The 24,307-nt window shown below is 40.0% G+C and overlaps 1 protein-coding gene across 2 annotated transcripts; it reads left to right on the top strand.

Annotated features, from left to right (window-relative positions):
* The first annotated feature begins 4,200 nt into the window (after positions 1-4,200).
* Positions 4,201-16,329, top strand: MMADHC (metabolism of cobalamin associated D). 2 transcript variants are annotated; one of them, XM_056348644.1, is made up of 8 exons: positions 4,201-4,441; positions 4,685-4,734; positions 7,138-7,282; positions 7,532-7,749; positions 10,169-10,274; positions 11,518-11,648; positions 14,438-14,524; positions 15,648-16,329. In XM_056348644.1, the coding sequence occupies exons 1-8, from the start codon at positions 4,216-4,218 to the stop codon at positions 15,840-15,842; spliced, it is 1,158 nt and encodes a 385-aa protein (XP_056204619.1). In that variant the 5' UTR covers positions 4,201-4,215; the 3' UTR covers positions 15,843-16,329. The 2 variants fall into 2 exon arrangements, with proteins under 2 accessions (XP_056204619.1, XP_056204620.1); XM_056348645.1 differs by lacking the exon at positions 4,201-4,441 and adding an exon at positions 4,448-4,596.
* Positions 16,330-24,307: the final 7,978 nt, after the last annotated feature.

The raw sequence follows: 24,307 nt of genomic DNA, 5'->3' as shown, positions 1-24,307 counted from the left end.
TGCGAGCAGGTTTTAAAGATCAAAAATCAATGTCAACGATTTTAACTTCGGTTTAACGAAGTCCTAATGAAGTTTAATGGTTGCCATTAGGTAAATTGCAAGCACCAACACTATCCATCACTGCACAGAAATGGAGATACTTTAAAACACATTTTACAGTATCTTCTTTAAGTACAATAAGAATAAAGAATATCTCATTATTTTTATGACCAGTTCTGCAGTATTCAGATAAGCACCTACAGACAAAAACCCACTGCTCTTATAATCTGGTGCAGTCCAGTGCCTTCAGGTGAATCACACCTGATTGACAGCAGGGTGAACTGGGCCCTACAGGCAGCAAAGACCACAAATAAATGATGAAACCCTGGCTTTGGGAAAACAGACAAAAGCTGCAACTCTAATGCTTATGGAAGAATTCCAAAAGCCTCTATTTGGACAGGCTTAAAAAACTGTTACCTGTCAGCTCATGAATAAAGATGAAGATGAAGAGGTTGTGGTCAACGTCTTGTTTCTGCAACAATTGAAGAGGACAGGAGAACCCCCTCGAGGCTGGGCTTTATTCAGCAGTGTACGTGCTTCAGGAACAGTACATGGTTCTTTACAGAAAGACAAACTTCCCTGGTACTGAACAGGACAGGTCCATCACTCATAAACCAAAGAAATGGGTTACAACAGACGTGCCACGGAGCTGAGAAGATACTGAAGACAACACATATATCTGTACCAGTGCAGGTGCTGGCTGACAAACACTGAACTGTCCAGGAGCATGTGATGTCTGTGTGAGAAGAGCCCTCTGACTTTCATGAACGTGGAAGCACTTGATCACAGGAAAAACCACATTTCCATGCTGGATCTCTGAACTCTGCAGTCCAATTCAGGACCTCATCCCAATGAGTTTTGAAGACCTGTGGGGATGGAGTTTCCACAGCTTCTCTGGGCATGTGGAAGACCAGAACAGGAAGGGCTGAAAATTCACCCTTTGCTTGTCTTAGGTACCAAAACAGCTTCTCAGAGGCACCTGGCTCCTTTGCTTTCAGACCAAGAAATCCAGCATGTCTGGGGATGGTGAAGTAGAACACCAGCTAGGGCTTGGAGTTTAGTTTGCAGGCAGAGAGTGACTGGGAAAGTTCCATTTTGCATCCCTCTTGCTCTGATGTTGCTGCAGCTACTCAGACTCTTGCCTGTGCTGCACCCTATTCAAACTTCCAAGAGGAAGCCACTGTCACCAAAAAACCCCACCAAACCCAAAACCCAAAACAAACTGATAAGGAAAAAAACCCCCATCTCAGTAACACACCAGGATATGCCAGTCGTGCACTTCAGGTGTCACCATTACAATTGCTCCAGGTTCCTGGACGGAGACTGAGTTTCTTCCATCTTTGTGGAAAGATGTGTCCAGTTAACTGACCCTATGTGTATTTTTTAGAAAAGGCTTTAAAACAAGGAGTTAGGTATCGTCTTGTGTGCATTCCTTCCTCTCCCCCAAACTGAGAAAAGTAATCTCTGAGGGAAGAATTTAATCAAAGCCAGCTGCTAATTACTTTCCTGACACCAGGGGAGAAGAATGTTGGCATCAGAAAGATCTGGAAGATTTTCATTATTAATATTTGATAAATCTGTAATTGGATCGTTTGATTTTGCAGTCTCCTTTGAATAGAGGTAGAAACTTTATTGAAATTAATCTTTATGAATTCAGGCCACAAACTTCAGGGGATGATAACTCATTGATTGATTTGAGTATCTTGAAGTGCTAACCCTGGAGAGAAGATAAATTGGGATTGCCTAAGGACAAGTCAATACAGGCTGAATGTAATCCAGAGTGCTTTCCTATTAAAGGAAATAAATTACATTCTTTAAAGAGTTAAAGCTGAATTTCTCCAGCCATTTTTTGCTGAAGTTCAGAGATTTGACATGAATATTTAATTTAAAAGCAAATGAGAATTAAGTGTGCTAACATTGAATTAATAAAATAGTTCAGTAGCATGCAAAAGTGAGCAAATGTTCCCATGAAAAAATCTGAAAAATTGCAACATTATAGTTATCTAGTATATCATATTGTTTAGAATTGAATATAAGGATTTCGTCTTGATCCTAATAAAGCAGAAATTTTATTAAATACAGCAAGAACATTGTATGAACAACAAAAAAAAATTCTTGCTCTGATTTTTAGCTATTATGTATTGAAACCTTTAGAACTGGCTTACACCAATAACCCAGCAGCAAAACAAAAAAGATTGTCCAGAAACATCTGGTTTATAACCAAAGTGAATTAAAGGCCATGTGCACATACACAGAGGGATCCTGAATGTCGAATCTTTTCTTTTGAAGGCAACAGTTTAAAGTTCCCTTTCCTTAACCAGCATTGCTGCTTTGCACAGACAGGAAAGAAATGGTGAAAAATGAGTCTTAATCCTAGTATTCCAGCATGGCTCGTGTGTATTTTCCCTCTACTGCAGAAGCAAACAGCAATACAGCTCTCTTATACTAGCTTTAAGAAGATTTGGGTTTGGACACCTCTTCCCTGATATTTTTATTTCAGCATTTAAATAGTTGCATTAGTATGCACAGCACCTTCCACACATGCAAGTAGGGATGTTTTTGTCTCAAAGAACTCACAACCACAATACTGAAAAAAACAACAAAAAAGCTACCTGAAAACAATACCGAGTCAAGCTAGCTACAAAGCTCTCTCCCTTCCCCTTTCCGCTGCTGCCAAGATCTATGAGAAGGCAAGATACAGAGGGTGATCACCAGTACTAGGCAAACAAAAAAGGCTGAACTTGAAGACAAAGATGACAAGGTTGTTCAGTACAGTGCCTGTGGAAGGCTAGTCCGGACTCAGAATTAGAAAACTGGTAAAAGATAGCTTTGTTAGAAAAGCTAGAAAGATGTAGCATATGAGAAGTCATGGATTTGGTAAATATGGCATGACAGCTAAAGTGTTTGAAGTGGATGAGGAAAAAGGCAAATACAAAGATGAAAAGGAAGGAGCTAAGATGATGCATCCTAGAAGTACACTTCAGGCCAGAGGGGGACAAACATGTCATGTTCCAGCTGACATTAAAAAACAAAAGAGGATGGCAAGTTATATACTAGAAAACCAGTATAATCCTGCAGACAAAGAGGGAGCATGTGCAGGAACTCTACACATGCGCAGGGACATGTCTTTGGACTCTAGCTAAGCCTCACTGACTCTGTGTGTATATTCAACATACATTCTGTGGGGAGCGATCTATCTATTCAGTAGATCCCAGGGTCAGTAGGGCTCAATACCAACCATAAGCTATCTTTGTATAGCCTCTTTCTGTTGCAGCAACAAAGACTTGCCCACAGACACAGCTCGGAGCACCTTTAACTGCAGATGGTGAGTAGAGCAGAGTAAGACCACGAGCCCTTCTCCTTGCTGTGGAGCTCTGGAGATTCCTCCTGCGTGGGGATTCCAGCCAACTCCCACCGCCCGGCTGCTCGTCGCCACACAAAGGAGAATGCTTTCAATGGGTACATAGGCATTCGCATTAATAACTTCTGCAGTTAATTAACTTCATGTAGCAGCAAGTACAGAAATTACCAGAAATTACCAGAGATTTCAGAGCTCTGCCCATCGAATTCCTTCAAGCTAGCTCACAATGGCAAAGTTTATTTTCAATAAAAGCTGGCTTTGCAAGCAAAGCTCCGCCAGATCCCAGTAAATTGAGACACTAAGGAGAAAAGGTGGAAAACCCAAAGCTTTTCACAACGAAGTGGAGAAAGAAGAAAACAACCCAGCCTTTGGTTCGTTGGGAAAAGGATTTATTCTTATGTTGTAAAACAGTTATTTGAGAAAAAGTTATCTGAGGCCTTGGAAGGCCCACTGTGGTTAGCAGAAGTGGCATTTATGCTCCCCTGAATTCCCAGGAATCCGACCCTGCGGCAGCTGAGAAGCTCTCCCCGCATTTTCTTTAATAACCACCCCCCCTTTTCATTAATTTTCGACTCCACCCCATTCCCCGGCCCCAGGCCGCCCCAGTCGGGGAGGCGGGGGCCTGTAACGCCAGCCTGGGCTACGTTACGTGACTGCCTCCTGGTGCACCCAACGGGAACTGCACGGCCGGTGACCGGCCAGCCGGTGCTGACACCACGGCTGTGCCGAGCCCCGCAGGGGCACCCAGGGGCGCCCTATCGCCGCACCAGCACCAGGACAAACCCCAGCTTCGGCCGCGGCCGCCCGCCCTAAGGATGCGGCCGGGCCGCCACACGCCGGCTGCCGGCCCCGGCTTCCCCCTGGCCCCGGCCTCGGCCCCAAGCAATCGACCGCCAGATCGACTTATCCCGCCTAGCCCTGGCTGCTCACTGGGCGCGCTAATCCATGTGTCGGTTGATCGTCTCGCTCGGCCTGGGGATAGGCGGGGCGGACGCCCGTCGCGCGGGTGCGGCGGGGGCCGGCGCCATTTTGCAGGAAGAGGTGAGAGGGGCGGCCCCGCCGTGCTCAGCGTCTCCCCCCTGCCGTTACCTGCCGCTGCCAGCTTCGGCCGGGCCTGCACCGAGTGGGCAGCGCCGCTGGGCCCTGTGGGACCGTTGTCGGGAAGCGGAGAGGGGTGGCGGCCCGGCCGGTGCGGGGTGAGGGGCGGGCAGGAGCCTCGGTCCGGCCGGGGCTAGGCCTGCCCGGGCACTGCCTGGGAGACCAGCGCATTCGCTTCTCTTGCAGGGGCGCCGGGCCTGTCGGCGAGAGGGAGCCTGCAGTCTGCCATGGCCAATGTGAGTACGGCGGGTCCCCGTCTCCCGGGCGGTCACACCGCGGTGGGCCCTTCTCGGCCCGCGGTCGCACCCGTACACCCGCCGGGTCTCGTCCCGGGGAGGAGGCAAACCGGCGCCTTGGGAGGAAGGGACTTCTCCGTGCCGCCCCAGCCCCTTGCCTTTTATTTCCCCTTTAAATCATCGTGCTTATGGGGGAGTTCTTGTTCAAAATTAAGAGTTATACCAAGGTACAGTTGCATTATAAGGCAGTGCGATCGTCATCCTTCCCTCTAAGTTTTGGAAGCCAGTTTCTGTGGCTAACATGGGAGTAATTGAATTGATGCTTGGGTACGATGTGTTTTGTTCTGTTTCAAATGTCATGAGTTAAGATGAAGTACTTAGGTTCACTAGGCTGCCTTCAGACTGAAGAATAAAACACCCTTTATTGATGTAGTCTTGCAGCGGAGACATGAATAATTTATTGATTTCAGCAGTGTTTTTTTCAATTGTGTGATGCAAGGTATGTAAATATTTGCATAAGTGAGCTCAGTCAACATATCTGTAATTAATGCTAACATCTCCCTGTTAAGTGAGTCTGATTATAAGGGAAGGTGCTCTTTTGTAATTATGTGTCAGCTGTAATTGTTTACATCTGTTTTATCTGTAGTGTAATCATTATGCAAAAATTAGTTTCAGTAGTGCTTTTACATAATGGAGGAAAAAACATTTAAGTGAAATTAGCAGACTTTTGTTGTTAAAGTAACCTTTTAAACCCAGTGCTGCTTTAGAACTAAACAGCTTAAGGCCTTAACTGTGTATACTTGATTTAAAACAGAAAATCAAATATGCTTTTATGCATTTGAGTCTTCATGGTGATGGTAGAACTTACTAGACATCGTATGTTTACACAGAGATGTTATACAGGAAACTGATGCTTATTGGTTTAGGTCTTGATACTTTAGATAAAGTTCTTGTGTTAAATAATACCATTTATTCACTTTTTTTTAAGTAACTTTGTTAGATATGTGTTTAGTAGTAAATGTGTAAACAGTTATAGAATCGAGAATACAGCAGTTAAGGAAAATTCCTTTATGTCAGTTTCTTGAGATAATTTCTTTTCCTTACCTGGAAAATAAAATTTTACAAAAGCACACATGGTGTAGTAGGTGGGGTTTATATTTCCAGTAATGCATGCTTTTATGCAACTGTAGTCAAAAGTATTAGTAGTTTTGTGTTAAATTCGTACATTTTTTTAAATTGCACCTGTAATTCTTGTTTTTAAGTGTATGATTGGTTATTTTTGTTAAATGTATGTAAATGCATCATGAAAATCATCATCTATTTTTAAAGTACAAAAAAAAATTATCAGACTTTTCAGTGTAATCACATCACCTGGGTATTTCTTCTTTAAAAAAAACCAAAACACAAAACCAACAGAAAAGCTCTAGCAACAGTTGCTCATATTACTACTTAAGATACTGTCATGGGCTCTCAGAGTTAATCCTCATAGTAAGGATTACTCTTTGGAGCCCTGTTGCTGAGACCATTTGCATGCTCAGGGAGATAGCATTGCATCATTTGCTATGTGGCTGAATCAGCTTCTGATAGAATCATCTTCAGCAATTCAAAGTTACATTGACAGTACAGTTCTGTGGTGGGAAGCAGATTTTTCTGATGTGTTCCAAGACCACAGAATTCATAGAGGCTTATTGGCGTTTCGCCCATGAAACTATCTGTTTGCAGTAACATTTGTTTATAAATATGTGAATGCAGGGAGTTTGCAAATATAAATAACACTGCACTAAAGTTTTGCACATGTTAAATGTTTATGGATTTAGAGAGCAAAAGAAAGAAGCTGAAATTACCATACCTGCCTGTCTTGATATGCTTATTTCCCTGTAGTTCAGAGCTGTTGATAGTGGCCTTTGCTAGTGACAAAATATGTGTAAGCACACCTGTATGTGTGCTTCTAGAGGAGAGTCACAAGATGTATCTGGAGTGATATCCAAATGTGTTGGATATCAGTGTTTAGTTAATAACGATATTTCTAGGTATTCCTGATAATGAGTCCCGTGATTGAATTGTGACAATTGTGGAAACAATGACATACATGGAAATAATCATGGAAACAATCACTGTCCATAACTTTGTTTAGGCTGTGGGATTTCAGTGGTGCTATTTAAACTGTTTGGGGTTTTTTCCTCACATGAGGAGGCTTTTCCTTTACTTAGAATACTAGTACTAGTAAAATACAAAGTAATAATAAAATACTTAAAAATTTGATTTTATAGAAACACAATTGATCATAATTAAAATTGTAAATTAATTATCAAGTGAGGATTTATTTTGTAACTCACAAAGTTTTACTTAAATTAGTGTTTTTGTTAGCAGTATGTAATACTAATTTTGTTTTTGTCTTCTCAGGTGCTCTGTAACAGAGCAAGATTGGTCACCTACCTACCAGGGTTTTATTCCTTAGTCAAAAGAGTTGTAAATCCCAAGGCTTTTTCTACAGCAGGTTCCTCTGGCTCAGATGAGCCTCATGTTGCTGCTACACCTCCTGATTTATGTAAGAAAAAGCAAATTAATTTTCTTTGAATTCGTGTGCTATCAGAACTTTGCACCCCATATAAATTTGGGAATTCTGAAGTGTGCTTTTTATGTCAGGGCCCTGACTTGGGCATTGTGGTTTCTTTGGTTATATACGATAGTGTTCAAATACAGGTGTTTAAATGGGAGAGGGCTTTTTCCTTCCTTTTTTTTTTTTTTTCATTTCATTTTAGATGTGATGACTAAAGCAAGGCCTTGACTTTTACAGGTCCAAGAACTGTATGGCCAGATGAGGTAATGGGTCCATTTGGTCCTCAGGACCAGAGATTTCAGCTGCCTGGTAATATTGGTTTTGACTGTCACCTAAATGGAACCGCTTCTCAGAAGAAAAGCCAAGTTTCAAAAAGTCTGCCTGATATATTAGCAGAGCCTTCAGCAAGTGAAAGGCATGAATTTGTAATGGCACAATACATAAACGAATTTCAGGTAAGAACAGGTTCTTCTATGTGAAGCTGGTATTTCCTGTCTAAGAGAGACATAACTAATCTTTCTTCCTCCTGCAAGAAGATACTGTTGATTTTCTAGATGGTTTTGAAAGGTGAACTTCAGCCAGGGTAAGTGAGAGACAGTGCAGAACCTAGCTGAAGTTTTTTCTTTTAGGAGAGAGAAATATTTCAGGATGTGTTTGGTTTTTTGTTTGGGGGCTTTTTGTTTGATTTTTTTTTTTTTAACTGTATGTCTACACAGTGCTTAGTGAAATAGCATTTTGGTAGTGACTTTGATTATATGTAGATGGGAAAAGAAAACTTCAGTTTCAAAACCTCCTGTCGTTTCTTAGTATTTCATTTAGTGGATCTGGACTTAGACAGTTTGGACAGTGTTTAGATCTGCCTGTTTAGTTCTGATAACCATTAAATTCACACAGAGAAGCAGATCAACTTAACTTTACCTCAGGTCTCCCAATGAGACTGCATTTTGGCAATGGCAGAGCTTGCATTAAGTCAAATGCGTTACTAACAACAAGCAGCTTGCTAATTGCTAGTGTGATCACACCGTTCCAACAAATGTTTAGTGCTGCTAGCTGCTGACTCAGCTTTCCAGGCTCTCCTAGTCTGTGACATGCTCAGAAACACTGGAAGTCAACTAGCAAATCTCCATTGAAAAAACAATGTATAGTGTTTTTTATGAATGCAGCGTTGTATTCCAGAGTGTTCAGAAAACATAAGCTGCTGGTGAACCCCCCAGATTCTGTTTTCAGCTTGTGTGGGTCATCCTTTCTGTAAAAAGCCCAACAGGAAATTCTAGTTAGTTTATTCGGTGCAAACCAGGTGCACTGAATGCAGGTCTGCTTTCTAGCAAGATTACTTGTATAATGAAATGCCCGGTGCAGCTGTTGCTGTCTGGTATTGCAACTGGTATTCAGAAAGCGGTCAAGTGGAGCTGACTCTTCATACCAGTGGTTTTTAGGAATCCTTGAACAGCACTCAGCTAATGAAAAGGCTGAATTACTCAGTTAAGGAGAGGACCCAAATTTGAATGATAGGATCAGCTGAATACAGGAACCTCCTGTAGGTTGCTGCAGCAAGGAGAAAAGCTTAGTTCTGCTAAGCTCATGCACCAGTCCTTGAACCAGAGAAATGGCAAACTGCTCTGACCTCTGTGTACCTGAGATTTCCTTACTACATTTAACTGAGCAGAGTAAATGGGCCTGCCAGCCTGTCAGTATCAGAAAGTGGTGCTGATCTTTGGATAATGGTGGTAGTCTCTTGATGATAGCATGCCTGCTAGGTGTATGGACTATGTAAGTGGTGTTTAGCCAGATGGAATGGGAGTAGTAGACAAGCAATCACAGTGAACTACCATTCTTGGTAAGAGAAGCATCCTACGGTTAGGAAGAAGGGGTTTACCAGCATAACAGCATGGTGTGTCGGGCTTGGATCTGTCCCAGTGACTTTTGTGATTGTAATGCAAGGTACATTTGGAAACATGTATTGAATAACTGCAGTTAATGTCTGGTTTTTGGTATGTTGTTGTGTTTTCTGATGGCTTTTTTTCCTGTTCTTGATTGTTAACTTTAGAACGAAAATGCTGGCCACACAGTTTTCTCTAGGGAGAACTTCCAGATACAAACAGGTGTTAGGTAGAACTTAATGTATTATTCAACATTGTAATACCGGTCTTAGACTTACGAAATTCCTTGTAAATTGCAACATAATTAGAGCTAGAAAAACTGTATTAAGGCATTTTGTGCCTATTACTAATAGTTGCTATCCCAAAGGAGGCAGCTGTTGTCACTACCTTCTTAAGGGCATTACAAGCTTAAATGTTCTATAGCTAACTTACAGGTACTCCATTTGTAACATATCTGCAAGAACCTGTTCCCGTTTTGTTTTGGTGTTTTTTGAAACTGTAGAACTAAAAAACTGTAAAGAATAAAGAAGATATTACTGGAAAACTGTTCTGCTTTTCAAGCTACAACAGCCAAAGCTGAAAATACCCATAGTTCAGAGCTCTAGAACTGTTGTGTAACTTCGAAAAAAATTTTGTTCTGTCTCAGGTAATGTGCATATGTCTGAAATCTGTCCATTGCTGTTGTATTGAATACTTAAGGCCATTGTTTCAGAAGAAAGTTTTTCAAAAATTTCTGCATTGGTTAAGGCTTTGAGATAATTAAGAGTACAGCAAAATAAAAATTTTAAAATTTATGTAGGTTTAAGTAATAGGTAATACTTACATCTCTTCCACTTAAATACTTGAAAACCTTTTAACTCTTGTTGCAAATTCTGTGAAAGTGCTTGGGTGTATCAGTGGATATTTAGTCACAAAAACAGTCTGGTATACACAGTTACTCCTTGTATGTATCAATGAATGAGAAAGTTAGTTTTCATTATTTTTTTTTCCTCAGGGTGCTGATGTTCCACAGAAACAGCAAATAAATAATGCTGAAACTTACTTTGAAAATGCAAAGGTAGAATGTGCAGTACAAGCTTGTCCTGAACTGTTACGAAAAGGTATATTTTCACTTTTATTGACAGCTAAGAAAATGTAACTTTTTAAAATACAACAATATGCAAGTAAATACAATGAGGTAATTGATGCCACAGAATGTGTAGTAGAAAAGGGTAATCCAGAGTTAGTATTTTTCTTTTTTAAAATACATACTCTGAAACGAAAACTGAAGCTTAGCTGTTGACAATACTTGGTATTTCATTTAAAATTCTGTGCCATTTAAATTCAAGATCAGCTGGGGTAGGGAGTAATTTTCAGCTGCTTGCTTAGTGTCACGTAGATTCTGGAGCTACTTCACTATCCAAAACCCAGGTTTTGACAAAATCAGATCTTTTGGCACGGTTTCTTAGTAGAATAGTGAATTCTGAAATTATGAAACTTCTGAAAGCATTGGGTTTGTATCTTTCTTTACTTTGTTCAAGAAGGAAATGATTGAAATTAAATTGGAGTTAAACCTTCTAATGTAAAAAGTGATGTACTGAAAGAGAAAAGAAGCTGAAATCTTGATCTAGATGCTGAAGAGGGCAGACTTTTCAGAAACTAAGAAAGAATGAACCTTTGGACTTCTAATTCTGGTGGCGAGTGCTTTCTTCCTTGCACACTGAAAACAAGGCTCTTTGAAGCCCAGTCATGACTTTGGTGCTTCACATGTATTCCTGTTTGTAGTACAACAGCTGATGTAGAGAGGGAAACATGATGTGCTTGGACCTTTTCTCCTCTAGAGGAAGAACTGTCACAACTCATGCCAGCAATATACTACTGGTATTGAGTCTGCTATCATGTCCTAGGAAGTAGGTCGGAGACATTTCTACTGAAAAAAATAATGTAAAAATTGGTGTACACTGTGATGTGACTTAGCCAGTGTGTGTGGAGAATCGTGGTGGTGTTCAGTTCAAAATACTTAAATATTATTATACTTGGTTTTACATCTTTTTAAAGACACTTGTTTGCACATTTTGATATGTGCAGATTAGTGGGGCTTCTATCTTACCATTAAATAGAAGGTCTTGAAATAGCAGACTCCCTAAATTGCTCTTAACAGGACCTTACCAAGGTATGTTAGTTCCCACAAAAGCAACGTCAGCATTGCAAACCAGTGTGCTGATTGCTGGATCTGACATGAAAAAACACATGCATATCTTGGATTTAAATGGAAGGAAGCCTTTCATGTAGGGTCAATAAAACTGAAAAAAATGTAACTAAAATGTAAGAGGAAGCCATAACGTGCTGGCTTCACTTTTTTAGACTTTGAGTCACTGTTTCCAGAAGTGAATGCCAACCGTTTAACGGTATTAACTGTCACCCAGAAGACTAAAAATGATATGACCGTATGGAGTCAAGAAGTGGAGGATGAGAGAGAAATGCTGTTAGAAAACGTAAGTAGCTGACACTACCATCAGCGTATTTTTGTTTGTAGATGTATCTTTTGTGCACTATGTGTGTATTTCAGTCCATTTCTGTCTTTGGTAGAACATTTGTGAACCAATCCTATGTTCTTTTACTGATAAAATGGAGGTAACTTTTTCCCAGTTTTGTAGCTTTTTGAGTACTCTACATAAAATGTCTCTTAGAACTATTACTTTGTTTATAGTTAGGTGAGTCAAAAGTATGCTTTAATGTTGTAAAACGCTACAGTAAATTAGTAAAGATAGCTGATTGTTGTCCTTTTTTCTTTTTCCATTCTGATAGTGGATACTGTTAATGCTTTCAGCCTGTGTATCGGTTATGTTTATTTAATCTTAACTATTCTCATGAAATTTGTGGTCTTGTTCTGTTGCCACTAGAGGTCTCCGAGTCGTTTTGTTCCACATTCTTCGTAAGGGTGTTTTTTGTGTGTACTCCAGCAGGTGTCGTCATTCACCACTGCTGGCAGTCTTTTCTTAGCACCTCAAAATACAAAGTTTCTCTATAGTATTTGTTACAATTTTTCTCAAACTGGTAAAAATTGTCCTGTAGGATTTTCATCTGAATGGTGAAGGTCATATTCATGTTTGAAAATAGTCTGGTAATGTCCTTTTCAATCCTGTAAATTGCAAATGTGGCTTCTATAAAGCAGTGTAAGGGTTACCACAGAAAAGGAAGAAGCAGTCTGAAGGATCAGCATAAAGATTACACACAAATTAGAATTCCCTTCATTTTAGTGTGTTCTTCTCTTTGAATTATTTATGGTCTGTTGGTCTTTGGCATTGTAATCTGGTCTAATTATATGTTAATTGGCATCTTTCTTCCTTGTGCACCTCCCTGTCAAGTCTAATATAGTCATTGCAGGGGTGTTAGGATGTTGGATGTAACCTCCCAGCCTAAAGGTTACTAACAGCAAATTCACAAGAAAATGGTCTGTTTGTTTGCTTCATAGATGGTTAGAAGTAACCTTAAAAATACTAATTTAATGTGAGAAGCTTGTGCTAAAGTAGTGAGGGTTTTGTACAACCAAATGTGTTTACAGTAGTAAATCTCAAGTGTTTGTTAACCTCACTCTGAGTGATACGGGGTTGTTACAACACTGGATCAAAATGTGTACTGTATCAGAAATCTAATGCCCAAAGTACTGTCTTCAGATGACTTCTATTGGTGACTTAATTTGATAGTTGAAACAGTTAATCGTAAGAGTTGTCAAACCTCAAAATACAGAACAGATTACTGTAAATGATAAATTTCCCTTATTTTGGACCATCAAGGGACTGAAGCTTAGTAACTATAATATTTCTATAAATTTAGAACCTTGAGCTGCTGACGGCACTAATTATAGAGAACAATCCCATTTGTATAACTGTCAGCGAATAAAGTATAATTATTCTGAGGTTAGAAATGTTTTTTTTTATGACATTAGGAAATTCCTTTCACATTTTGAGGAAGCTATGTGAATTCTACCTGTGCTTTACTCTAGCTCACTGTATTCATCTGTTTAGATTTTGCACGTAGATGTGTTTTTCTGAGTGCACAGAAGGTTTTTAGAACCATAACAAATCTCGACTTTTGTGGTTGCTTTTTCTTGCCCACCTTTGCAGGTTTCTTCAGAAGTTTTCTATGGGCCCCTGCTGGCCCTCATAACAGGCGTTGAAAACTGCTGGTCTAGGTGATTAAAAGCACATAACTTGAGGTCTGCTGTTGCTGATTTGTCTGGAAAAAATGTGCTGTGTAGCCTGTAGGTTGTGTAGTTATTTTGTGCCCTGTGTTTTGATGTCAGAATACAGAAGTACAGTTTTAAATCTGCCTGGTTGAATTCTGTTCTGTATCTGACAAAAGCATAACTGCAACACAACACCAAAGATCAAAAAAAAAAAAAAAAAAAGAAAAAGCTTAATTCATCAAATTAGCAGATGTGAAAAGTTTGCTAAAAAAAAAATATTATTTCAGCCATCTCTTAAAAGAGCAGAGGTTTTTGATGACATGTTACAGAACAGGGAACTTCTTTGCCTGTTGCTTAATTGAAAATACTGTTCTCAGGAACATCAGCTTGTTGCCCTCAGTGTATCTGAAACATGACCCAAACTCTCAAATAGTGGGAGAGTTTGAAATCATTATTCATTCTGACCACCAGCAAATTACAACAAGAGAATTAGTTTAAAAGTACAAATGTTTATGGAACTATTTGCTATCATGACGCAAAACTAAATTGTTCTTTAAAATAATTTGCAGTTAAACATTTGTAGTGCAGGAAGAACTATGTAATACTGTAGTATTGGCTGAGGTAGGACCTTGCAGCAAAACTGTCTTTTGCATATACATTATAAATACATTTAATGCTACATTTAGTGTCAAAATTGTGGAGTTTAGGTGAGATCTGTAAACTGCTGGAAATAACACAGAATACCTGAAGTAATGGTTGACTTCTTAAAGAGGATAACAGGTATGATTGCAACCTGCATGAATAATCAAAGTAGTTAAGTTATTCCTTGTACAAGCTGTTAATCCATTACTGAGTGACACAAGGAACACTTTTAAATCTCATATGATCAGAGTAGTCTAATGTATGCCATTAATTCTAATCCATTTAATATTGTTAATATTTTCTATTTAAAGCATGCTGAATTTCTCATTAGTAGAGGGCAAAAGAAATCTGTGCTTGTTCATTTTCAGAATATCTTGTATGTGTTCTGATGTGTGTATATATATGTAACAAAAATCTCATTTGATATCCTTCTTTCCCTTTATTTTCTTTAAGTTCATTAATGGTGCCAAGGAAATTTGCTATGCAATTTGTTCTGAAGGCTATTGGGCTGACTTCATTGATCCATCCTCAGGACTGGCAGTAAGTTGCACTGTGTGGAATATGCAAGGGACACTGCTGTGTGCTAACTAGCAGTGGTATTTATATTCTGTATGGGTTAAATCCAGCTTTTTCACATGGTCAAAGAGCTGTTCTCATAGGATAATTTGTTTCACAAGTTAAGATAGGTTAGTAACCCTGAGCCAGTTCCCATACTGTCAGCTGTCATTGCAGTCGGCACTTTGGAGAATGTTGTTCAGCAATGAAGTTGAACTTTAGATAACTGCAGAAGATTATGCCCAAAAGCTCTTAGTCACTGCAGAATAGGCTGGTTATGCCCTCCCAAGGTACGGTGGTAGTCCTGACTCCTGTTGGTGTAGATGGAGGGTTTTAAAAAGTCTTGTTACGCTATTGTCATCTTCATTACACAGAAACAATTAATAGCTTGTTCCTATTAAACAGCAGTGGCATTCACTGTCGGATTACACTAGATCTCTGGAGGAGCTGACAGTTTTTGCCCAAGACATCTATGAAACAAGAGAGGATTCAGAAAGTGGTCAGACAAAAATATTTAGGCACTCATGCTTTCATAGAAGCTAACTGTTAAAACCATATCATAGGTAAACATAATCACAGCAAAGCTTACTTTAGTGGGTTTTTACTTAAAAACATTATGAAAGGCAGTGATTTATTGTGTCAACAGAAGCAGATAGTTTTAACAGGGGATGTTTATTAGGTGAACAGGCAGTTGAAGGTGTGTATAGTGCTTAAAAGCTTCCCTGAAATTCCATGCATTTAAGGAATAGTTAAAGACTGATGAAAGTAGGGTTCTGCCTTTGGGCTCCAATTCAGTAGTAACATCCTTAGTGATAACCTGTTCATTTTTGTATGTGTGATTGATTAGATATTCAAACACACTGGTATGCTTTCAGTGCTCTGTCAGTGAAAGAAAATCTTTAAATATGGGGTACCAGTATAACCAGGGGTATTTTGCTTAGTTTCCTTTGTAGATCTCATTAATAAAACGGCACATAAAATTTCCTTCAACAGATGTAACTGGTACTTCTGGACTTGGGTTTTGTTTTAAAAAGGGGCAGTTCTGACATTTCAAATGCTCTTGGAAGTGCTCACGTGAAAAAATTATCTTTTTTTTTTTTCCACCTAGTTTTTTGGACCTTACACAAACAACACTCTGTTTGAAACAGATGAACGCTACCGCCACTTGGGATTTTCCGTTGATGATCTTGGCTGCTGCAAAGTTATTCGTCATAACATCTGGGGTACTCATGTGGTTGTAGGAAGTATTTTCACTAATGCTGAACCTGACAGCCCTATCATGAGAAAACTAAGTGGAAAATAGCAGTCATCAGGGTTTCACAAGTTCTTATGACCTTTGCATTCTTTTACTTGATGATTCTCTCTAAGCATTGTCAGGAAATGCCACACTTTAAACTCTTCTTAGATAATAAAGTACCTCTTATTTATTTTAGTCTTTGAGTATGTGTTCACCACACGTGACTTGGAATATTAATTGACAGCATTCAGATACCTTTATGTGCCACATTAATTTTAAGCTGTGAGTTTCCTTCATCTTGAATGAGTTCAAACATACACGTACATAGCTATCTCTCTATTCTTTTTTAATATTATCTCACAAGCCGTGCTTCCTAACCATTTTATCTTTCAATGTCTGACAAATCTGTGCTCTTAGTATTAAAAATCCTGATGCCACTGCAGTTTCTAGTAATTTTGCCATTTGCTGAAATGAATAAGTGGCAAAAAAAGTGGAATAAGTAATAAAATTGTTCTCCCAGAATATAGAACTTAATAAAACCTTCAGAAGTTAATGTTGGACTAATTACTCATTTGCTGTTCTAAAAAGGGAATAATGAGATAAGCTTTCAGTGGTCTCTAACTACAAGTAATACTTCAGTAGGGAAGTGTGCACTTGACTGCTATGTCCAGGCACTCAGTAAAAAGTCTTAAATTGCTCTAGTATCAGTCATCTCAAAAGTTTGTCTTCACACTGCTTGGGACATTCTCTTCTCAGTGTTAGCTGAATATATTTGGTTGGTTTATATATGTAAATGTAATTCAAAGATGCTTTTGTAACTTTTCTAGGTCATTAAGTACATTGTGGGGGGAAAAAGCTAACAGGGCAGTGCTTGGATACCATCATTGTTTTCCTGTACTTGGATGCAATTTAGACTTGTCTCTGGAATTTTGAAATGCCTGCGCAAAGAGCAATTATGATCAATTATTGCAATTATTAGCAATTATAAAGATATTTCAACAGGAAGGCTTCAGTAAACTAGTCAGTCTGTTCAGGTATCATAAAAACAATCAGGTCAATTGAAGTTACTGGAGGAAGAATAGTGAAGAAAATGCAAAGCATGTGAAATACCAAAACAGCTGCCTCACTGCAGAGTCTGAGTAACAAACTAGATTTTAATCTCATCGCAGTCAGTTATTGAGGCCATTTCTTAATATACCACTGCAGTAGCTGTGCCGGTTCATGCAGCAATGGGAATCCTTCAGTCTTGACTCCATCAAAAGGTGGTGCAACTTTTGTCCGGATAATGGCTGCAAAAGTTGATGATCTGAGAGGTTTGGTGTCCTGTGAGATAGCTAGGGATTTTAATTGTTATGTCTTTTCAAACATTAACTAACAATTATGGATGTAAAGCTTGTTCTAGGTTTGTATACTACTTCTATTCCCTACTCGGGGTCTAAGCCAGTTATCACCAAAGGCTTTAATGGTTTAGAACCAGATCCTTTACCAAGTACCTGTATCTGTCCTTGTCAATGATTGCTGCAAACCTGTAACTTTGCTGGATCACAGAGGTGGAAGTGATGAAGTCTTTCCACTGGAGAAGTGAGTGCCGTCTACTCTAAATTCACTCGTTAAGCCAGCAATTCGGAGGTTATCTTGCTCACCTACCATCGTTGTCATCGCTGTTGGCTCTAGCCTGTGCACATTCCCAGGTTGAAGCGTATGGTTGTTGAGACAGGATTTTTTTATCACTTTGTTGTGGAACTTGTGCTCTATTTCCAGAGCCCAAGTTCTTGACCCCCACTCTACTGTCCAAGAAAGCTGTATTACTTCAAAGTCTTTAATTCTTATTTTTTTTCTCATTCTCATCAAGAGAATTAAGGAAGCTTGAGAAGCTGCAACGTGTCCTGTCTGTTTGTAAAACGCAGTTATTTTGCAGAACACAGATTAGCTCATTTGATAAAAGAGGGTTAGAGTCTCACTGGACAGTAGACTACGCTTATGGAGAACTTTGTTGGATGAATATTAGAAAAATTCTGTGGAATGGTTCACAGAATTTTAGCTGTCTTAAAGACTCTTGATGCCATCTTTCCTTCAGATGTCTTTGCTGTACGTGCCTTTCTATGTTTTAGAAAGGATGGGCTGCCAGGCAGCTAGTCAAATTAAGCTTGGGACTTTGGTTTTTGAGTTCATGCTTTAAAGTTTTGTCCTGTAAAGCGCTTGTACAGTGGCTTTTCAAATGGCTTCAAGCCGGAGTAGAAATCTCACTTAAAATACCGGGAGATTTGTCTTGGGTGCACTAATACTAATGTTTCATGTCAGAATTTGAGGGGAGGTATGATTTCCTAATTATTTCTCTAAATAAAATTTTCTTGTGTATATTGACTCTCAAAAGAGGCTAGAGCTGGTCTAGTTCTACGTCCCTCACATCAGAAGAGCTATATTGTGTGTTAATTAACTTGCTACTATGAAAGAAAAGTTCTTGAATACAGTGTAACTGTACTTCTGATAATAAAAAACAAAACAACTTTCAGTGTTATAAAATGAAGTCCTTTCTAAAGGAAAAGTAAAGAAACACATGAGAAGAACTATTATACTTGAGGTCACATCTGCCTCCTTAGCAAAGGTTATTGCTGTGGGAAATGCTGTTTTTCTTAATCCAGACAAACTTAATTTCTAGATGTTATTAATTCATTACCAAATATACCAGGATTTATTTTTTGCAGTAAATTCCATAAACACTTATTTAAGGTGATGATGCTGAGTGTCACAAGAGCAGTGCTATCTACAATTGCAAGCACGTTAGTATACATGGAGAATAAGCTTAAAATGATGCAAGTCTAGAGGTTATTTGTAGTAGTCAGAAGGCTAAACAAATGTTAGAGGTGAAATTTTTGTCACTGAGGTGTCCTAAGATATGAGGAAGAGTAGCCAAAACTGAGCTAAATGACTTGCCACAGAATTCCTAGTAAAGGTGAGGAGAAAAATGATGGGAGTTGTCTTAACTATAATCCTGCATGAGCTATTATCGTCGTAAAGCTCTATACCACCATAGTCTCCTAGATAGCTGGTGGTATCGCTGCTAAGGACAGTAGTGACAGGATTTTAATTTGAAGTTACAAAACCAAATTTGAATCCAGGCTTAAAAGTTTAATAGGGGTAAATATCCAGAACAAGATACTGAGAGAAGCGGCCAGTTCACAGCTGGAAAGAGGTGTTTTCCCGTCCTGTGGAAGATGGAAGCCATCATTGCATGTTGGAACTCGGTGAAATAGGGGGGCATTGCTTTGCTGGTTGAATTCAGTACAGGGAAATAATTACCTTGAGGTCTTCAAGGTCGTGATTGGAATCTCCACCTGAAGACTGCTAAAGTTTAGACTTGGTGGTAGCTTTTACTTGGACCCCAGCAGAAATGTCATAAGTAGCAAATATCAAAAAAGTTTCTGTCTACAGTATGTGGAAAGCTTCCATGGTTTTCAGTGCCACAAGTGTTCGTGTTTAAGCTGTGCTACAGCAAGAGTGCATTGTAAGAGTTGTGTTGTTCCCTACATAACACTAGATGACTGTGGTGGGTAGGACAGAAGTACAGTATTTCAACAGATTGAGGATTGTGTATGGAGGAGTCTACTCCAAATCTGGTACTCAGCCAGTTTGGTTCAGTTCAGTGAATTCATTGATTTATTTGTGACATCCTTGTGTAATAGTGCAGGCTTTAGAACTTGGCTTTATATTCAACTGTGCTTAGTTTGTGAGAGAGCAAATAAACTACTCTTTGATTCACTGAGTTAAAAATTAACACTATGCAGTCTGTCTTGTGGAGGGACTAAAAATAGTGATGTAGAGCTGAAATATAATAGCAAAATAATTGCATGACTCTCCTCATGTGCCCAGTCCTTTTAAAATCTCCTTATTATCAAGGGTTGCTTCTTTTCCTCCTTGGCATCCTCAAAATCGTTATTCAAACTAATGTTCCCTGGGCATATGTTTATACAGAACAAGAAAAATAAGCTAGGTAATTGAACAGTTGTCATTTATAAGAGCATAAACAGTGAAGAACTCTTACTCTCCTTCCACTAGCAGCCACCTGGCTGGAAAAAAGCTCTCAAAATAATCCAGAGGGTCAAAGGTATCTCCTGGGGGAGTGGGCCCCTTTTCTTTGACTGCATCTTGGCTGGAGGCTTGTTGCCCGCTCTTGCTAATTGAGGTGTCATTCAACAGGAGATACTCTGGTTCATAAACCCACAGGAAAGCGTGGCTGTAACTTTAGACAGCTCCAGGTAGCTGATCCAGAAAGGTGAAGGCACAGGACGTAATCTGCTTCGTCACAGTAACATATATAAAACTTGGTCTGTGAGCTTGTCTTACTCGAAAAGCTTCTGCCCAGTCAGGCTAAACTAATTGCAGAAATCCTGATATGTAGCGGAAAACCACATGAATTTGGAAGAAGTGTAGAGAGCATGTGTTAGTGCTGCTGCTGAAATAGTTTGAAGTAAATATGGAGTAGTAATACAGTTTTTATACTCTGATGATTTGTATGATCCAAGGCATCAGAGCACACTTGCAGTGCTTTTTTTTTTTTTTTTTTTCCCCCCTCTGCTGCACCCGTAGGACAGCAGTAGAGCAGTTCTCCATGCGGTTTGTCTGCTGGACTGAAAGAATTGTGAAAGCTGCTGATTCAAAACACGCATGGAATTGATTTTCATGGATGCATGGCCTAAAATGTCTGGTAGATACTGACGAGGAGGTTATCATTGCATTGTGTTGCAAGGTGCACAGCATATATATTTCTGAAATCATGGACTTTAGAAACAAGGTGACTTACTAATCTACAGTGTTACTACTTAAAAGCTGCCCATGTAACCATGTATATTAAATTAATTCCCTTTTTCTTGAGCTAATACTTAGTGGACACCAATAACAACCTTTGCATTTGCTAGCAGATTAATGACAGCGATGCCTTGTTAGTGTCACAGTGGAGGTGTGGCAGGTAGGCTGATGAAGGAGAATAAACCGTTTCTATGTGAATTAACTGGTGAGGGCTGCAATGCCTCACTTAATCCAAAGTGAAACATCCCATGTGTGGATATTTGTACATGCTTATTCTTTTACTAAAATGGAGTGTTTTCACACAAAATTTTCAAATATTTCTGGGATTTTTTTCAGTTTTTCTTACACAAAGCCAAAACCTATACACAATTACTAGTGTTCTATCTGCATAGCTTTTTTTACCACATAACATGTTAATATTTGTTTTTTCACTCGAGCTATCCCTACGCACATAAAAGTCATGGTCAGCAAAACACTCTGGTTTAAGCTTTCCTTGTAAACAGCAGAATTTAATGCTGATATGTTAGAACCCACTAGGAAATCTATAGAGATAACCCAAAACTTGAAAAGTCACATTTTCATAGCATGTATCTCCATAGCACTCGTGGCTTCTGATGAAGTCTTGCTGAGTAGATCCAGAGTGCAAATTTTACCAGTATTGTTGAGTTTGCTAACTTCTGTTGAAACCAAGGCTGTTCTCCTGTTATCACAGAGCTTGGGTTAGTTAGTACCCCAGGCTAACACTAGGGCTGTAACGTGAAATAACATAGCAGTGAATTATTTCCTAAGGAAGACAAGGCAGAATGCATGAGTGCTGCTGCTTTGGGACTGGCCTGTGTGTGCTATCTAGGGGAGAAAAAACCCTCACTAGCATGTATTCACATGCTGGCTATATTGTTTTGCCTTTTAGTATCGATACTTCATTGTATGTCATTGTTCTAATTGGATCCAATTCAATGTATTTTTTTTAAGCTTGAAAAAGCATTGGGTGGGAAGGTGCTGCCTATAGCTAGGTGTGCTGTGAAAGGGGACATGATGCTTGGTCCAAAAAAAGTATCCTCTGTGCAATTGCTGTGTCAGGAGCGAGTGCTAAGGTTAGTCAGAATTTCCAGCAGAGGAAACTAATAACAGATAAGATACAAATCTAGAGTAAAATTCCTGTAGTTTATTTTAGAATCATTGAATGGTTTGGGTTGGAGGGGACCTTAAAGATCATCTAGTGCCATCTAGTTGTTTTAAGTGATTTACCTTTCCTCTTCAAGCATAACTTCAGCAGGTCTAACTAATTTTAGAGTGGTGAAGTACTGAAGGTCTGAGCCTACTGTAAAAACTGTTGGCTGAAGAGCTTCCATCAGCCATCAAGAGCTCAGCTACACCTGAGTGCTAATTGCTGTCACTGATATGACCTGGGCTTTTTTTTTTTTTTTCCCCTTAACTTTTTGGGCCAGTTGGCTTTAGCTGTTTTAAATTATTTCATTGAAGCCAGCAGACCACTCTAATTTCCACCAAATAAAGGTACAGCCTATGGTACTTTAATGCTTCAAGGAAGGTTAAACATTGCCATACGTGCGTGCTTCCTGCATGCTGTTCCAAGCAGGTCAGTTGGAGCCTTTTGTGCCCTGAAGTTTTCGTGCAGGCTGGCACTTGCGTAGGGGAACTTTTCCCTAAATCTGGAAGTTGCCCAGGACCTACATGCCCATATGCACACACACACCCGAGGCTCGCAGCAGCTGCTCAATGACAACAGTAACAGCTTGTGTCAGCTGCAAGAATAAGTTACGTGTTGCCTTTTTCATAGGATCCTGCTCTATTATAATTCTCTTTGTTTCCAGGGAAATAACGGCATCTGACAGCCGCCTTTGTCAGGAGCAGATCTTTGCCAGGGGACGCATGCAGTGGTGGTGATACATACTGCTTAGGCCTGTTTTAGAGATGCAGAGTTTATTTTTGCTGTGTGAGGGCTTTCTGTGCCCTGTGAATAGGCAGGGTTTAACCCTCTAACCTGGTTAAGGCTAATGTGTCTTAACCAGATGACCGAGACGGAATCATTTGCTCATGATCACATCCTAAACATGACATTCAGACACATAAACTCTTAAACTAGCAAATTCTAGCAGCAGCTCAGCAAAGCTGGATTTGCTGCAAGACACCAGACAAACCCCCTCCCCTCACCCAGTTACCAGTGGAGGCAGGTTTTCAGCAGGTGGGTGATTGGGGCTCAGCACACCGCAGCTGGTTCCCCCCAGCCCTGCCCAGTTTGTCCTGCAGCAAACCCTGCAGTGGAGCCTCTTGCTGAGCTGCTGCACTACTTCTGCCTCTTCTGAGAGGATCTGATCGATGATGTATCACTTCGATGTGGGTGAGTTGTGTCTGTGAGATGCCCTTGGCCTTTCAACTCTGAATACTGTGAAAATAATTTAAATTGCTGTTATGAGTACTTGGGTCTCAAGGCAGTGAAGACCCTGTAAATGTTCCACAGGTTTTGGAGGGGCTTTCTCTGGGCTTGTGCTGGGGGGACAGGGCTCAGGAGAGGGGCTGTCGGGTGGGTTTGCAGGTGGCTGCAAGCCTCCTGCTGTCCCTCTGAGCAGCAGTTTGAGGAGGGAGACCCAAATGTGACATCTGTTGCTGCAGTCTTTGCTGAGAAGCTGATGTGGTGACAGGAGAAGAAAACTCAAGATATTCAGTGAACTCAAGGGTTGCTAAAATCCTTGGGTGATTTATTACCAGGTGGGGTTTCCCTGAGGGCTGACTTTGCTGCAGAGGCCACACGGCTGCTGCTCAGCCCCAGAGCCTCCAGCTGATACACCACCGTGGTGTCTTGGCTCAAGAAGACCTGAAGCTGAAAAATCTTGTACTGAGTAATTTACTAATTTGAGTAAAACTTAAATGCTGGAGTGGAGCTGATGAGCTCGAGGTAATATTCAGTTAGTTTTGCAGGACTGCTTTATTTACTTGGAGGACTTAGATATATTTATCTTTTTATTTTGTCTGTTGATCTTTGCTCCCTCTAAGGAGTAGTGTTGTGTGGCAAGTGTATTTTAAATCCAGAAGTCCATAAAATTTCAACAATATTGAGGGTGATGAGTAGCAAGATGAGAAGACCCAGAGGTGCTGCAGCAAGGTATATCTGTGTATATGTGTATGTATATGTGTGGAAAAGGAAATTAGGGTGCTGAGGGAAGAGGATCACTGCTGACTTAGTACTTTGGAGTCTGAGAGAGAGACAGAAAAGTTCAGAATTTAGGAACAAATGCATAGACAATACCATTAGCAATTATCAGAGGCAGGAATCAGAGTAGGATTCAAAGGAAACCCAGGTATTTAACTCCATCCTGTTATTTATGAAAGTTGTCCAGAGCAACATGTGTCTTTCAGCTCAGGGTATTTCCCTACAAGCCAACATCCTCCTGGATGTGCCTGCAGAGTTTAGATGACTGGACCCCCCTGTTCCTGCCCCTTCTCCTGCTGCTGCTCCTCTAATCCCCACCATCAACACAAAACATGACCATGTCCTTCCTAAAACCACTTGCTGGAGTACTGCTTATGCAGGCGCGACACTTCCAGCATCTTGTCCCTTCCCAAGGGGATATGCCCTGTTTAATGACCTAAATATTCCACAGAAACGGAAACAAATGTGGGGCTGGCCCCCTGGTGCATGGGGTTTGATGTTTGCAGTCCTCTTAAGGCCACTGCTCTTTCAGCTGATCTCATTAAAGACACGAGAG

The sequence above is a fragment of the Falco biarmicus genome, chromosome 8 (assembly GCF_023638135.1).
Source record: "Falco biarmicus isolate bFalBia1 chromosome 8, bFalBia1.pri, whole genome shotgun sequence".
NCBI lineage: Eukaryota > Metazoa > Chordata > Aves > Falconiformes > Falconidae > Falco > Falco biarmicus.
This window is presented reverse-complemented; position numbering and strand designations above follow the sequence as displayed.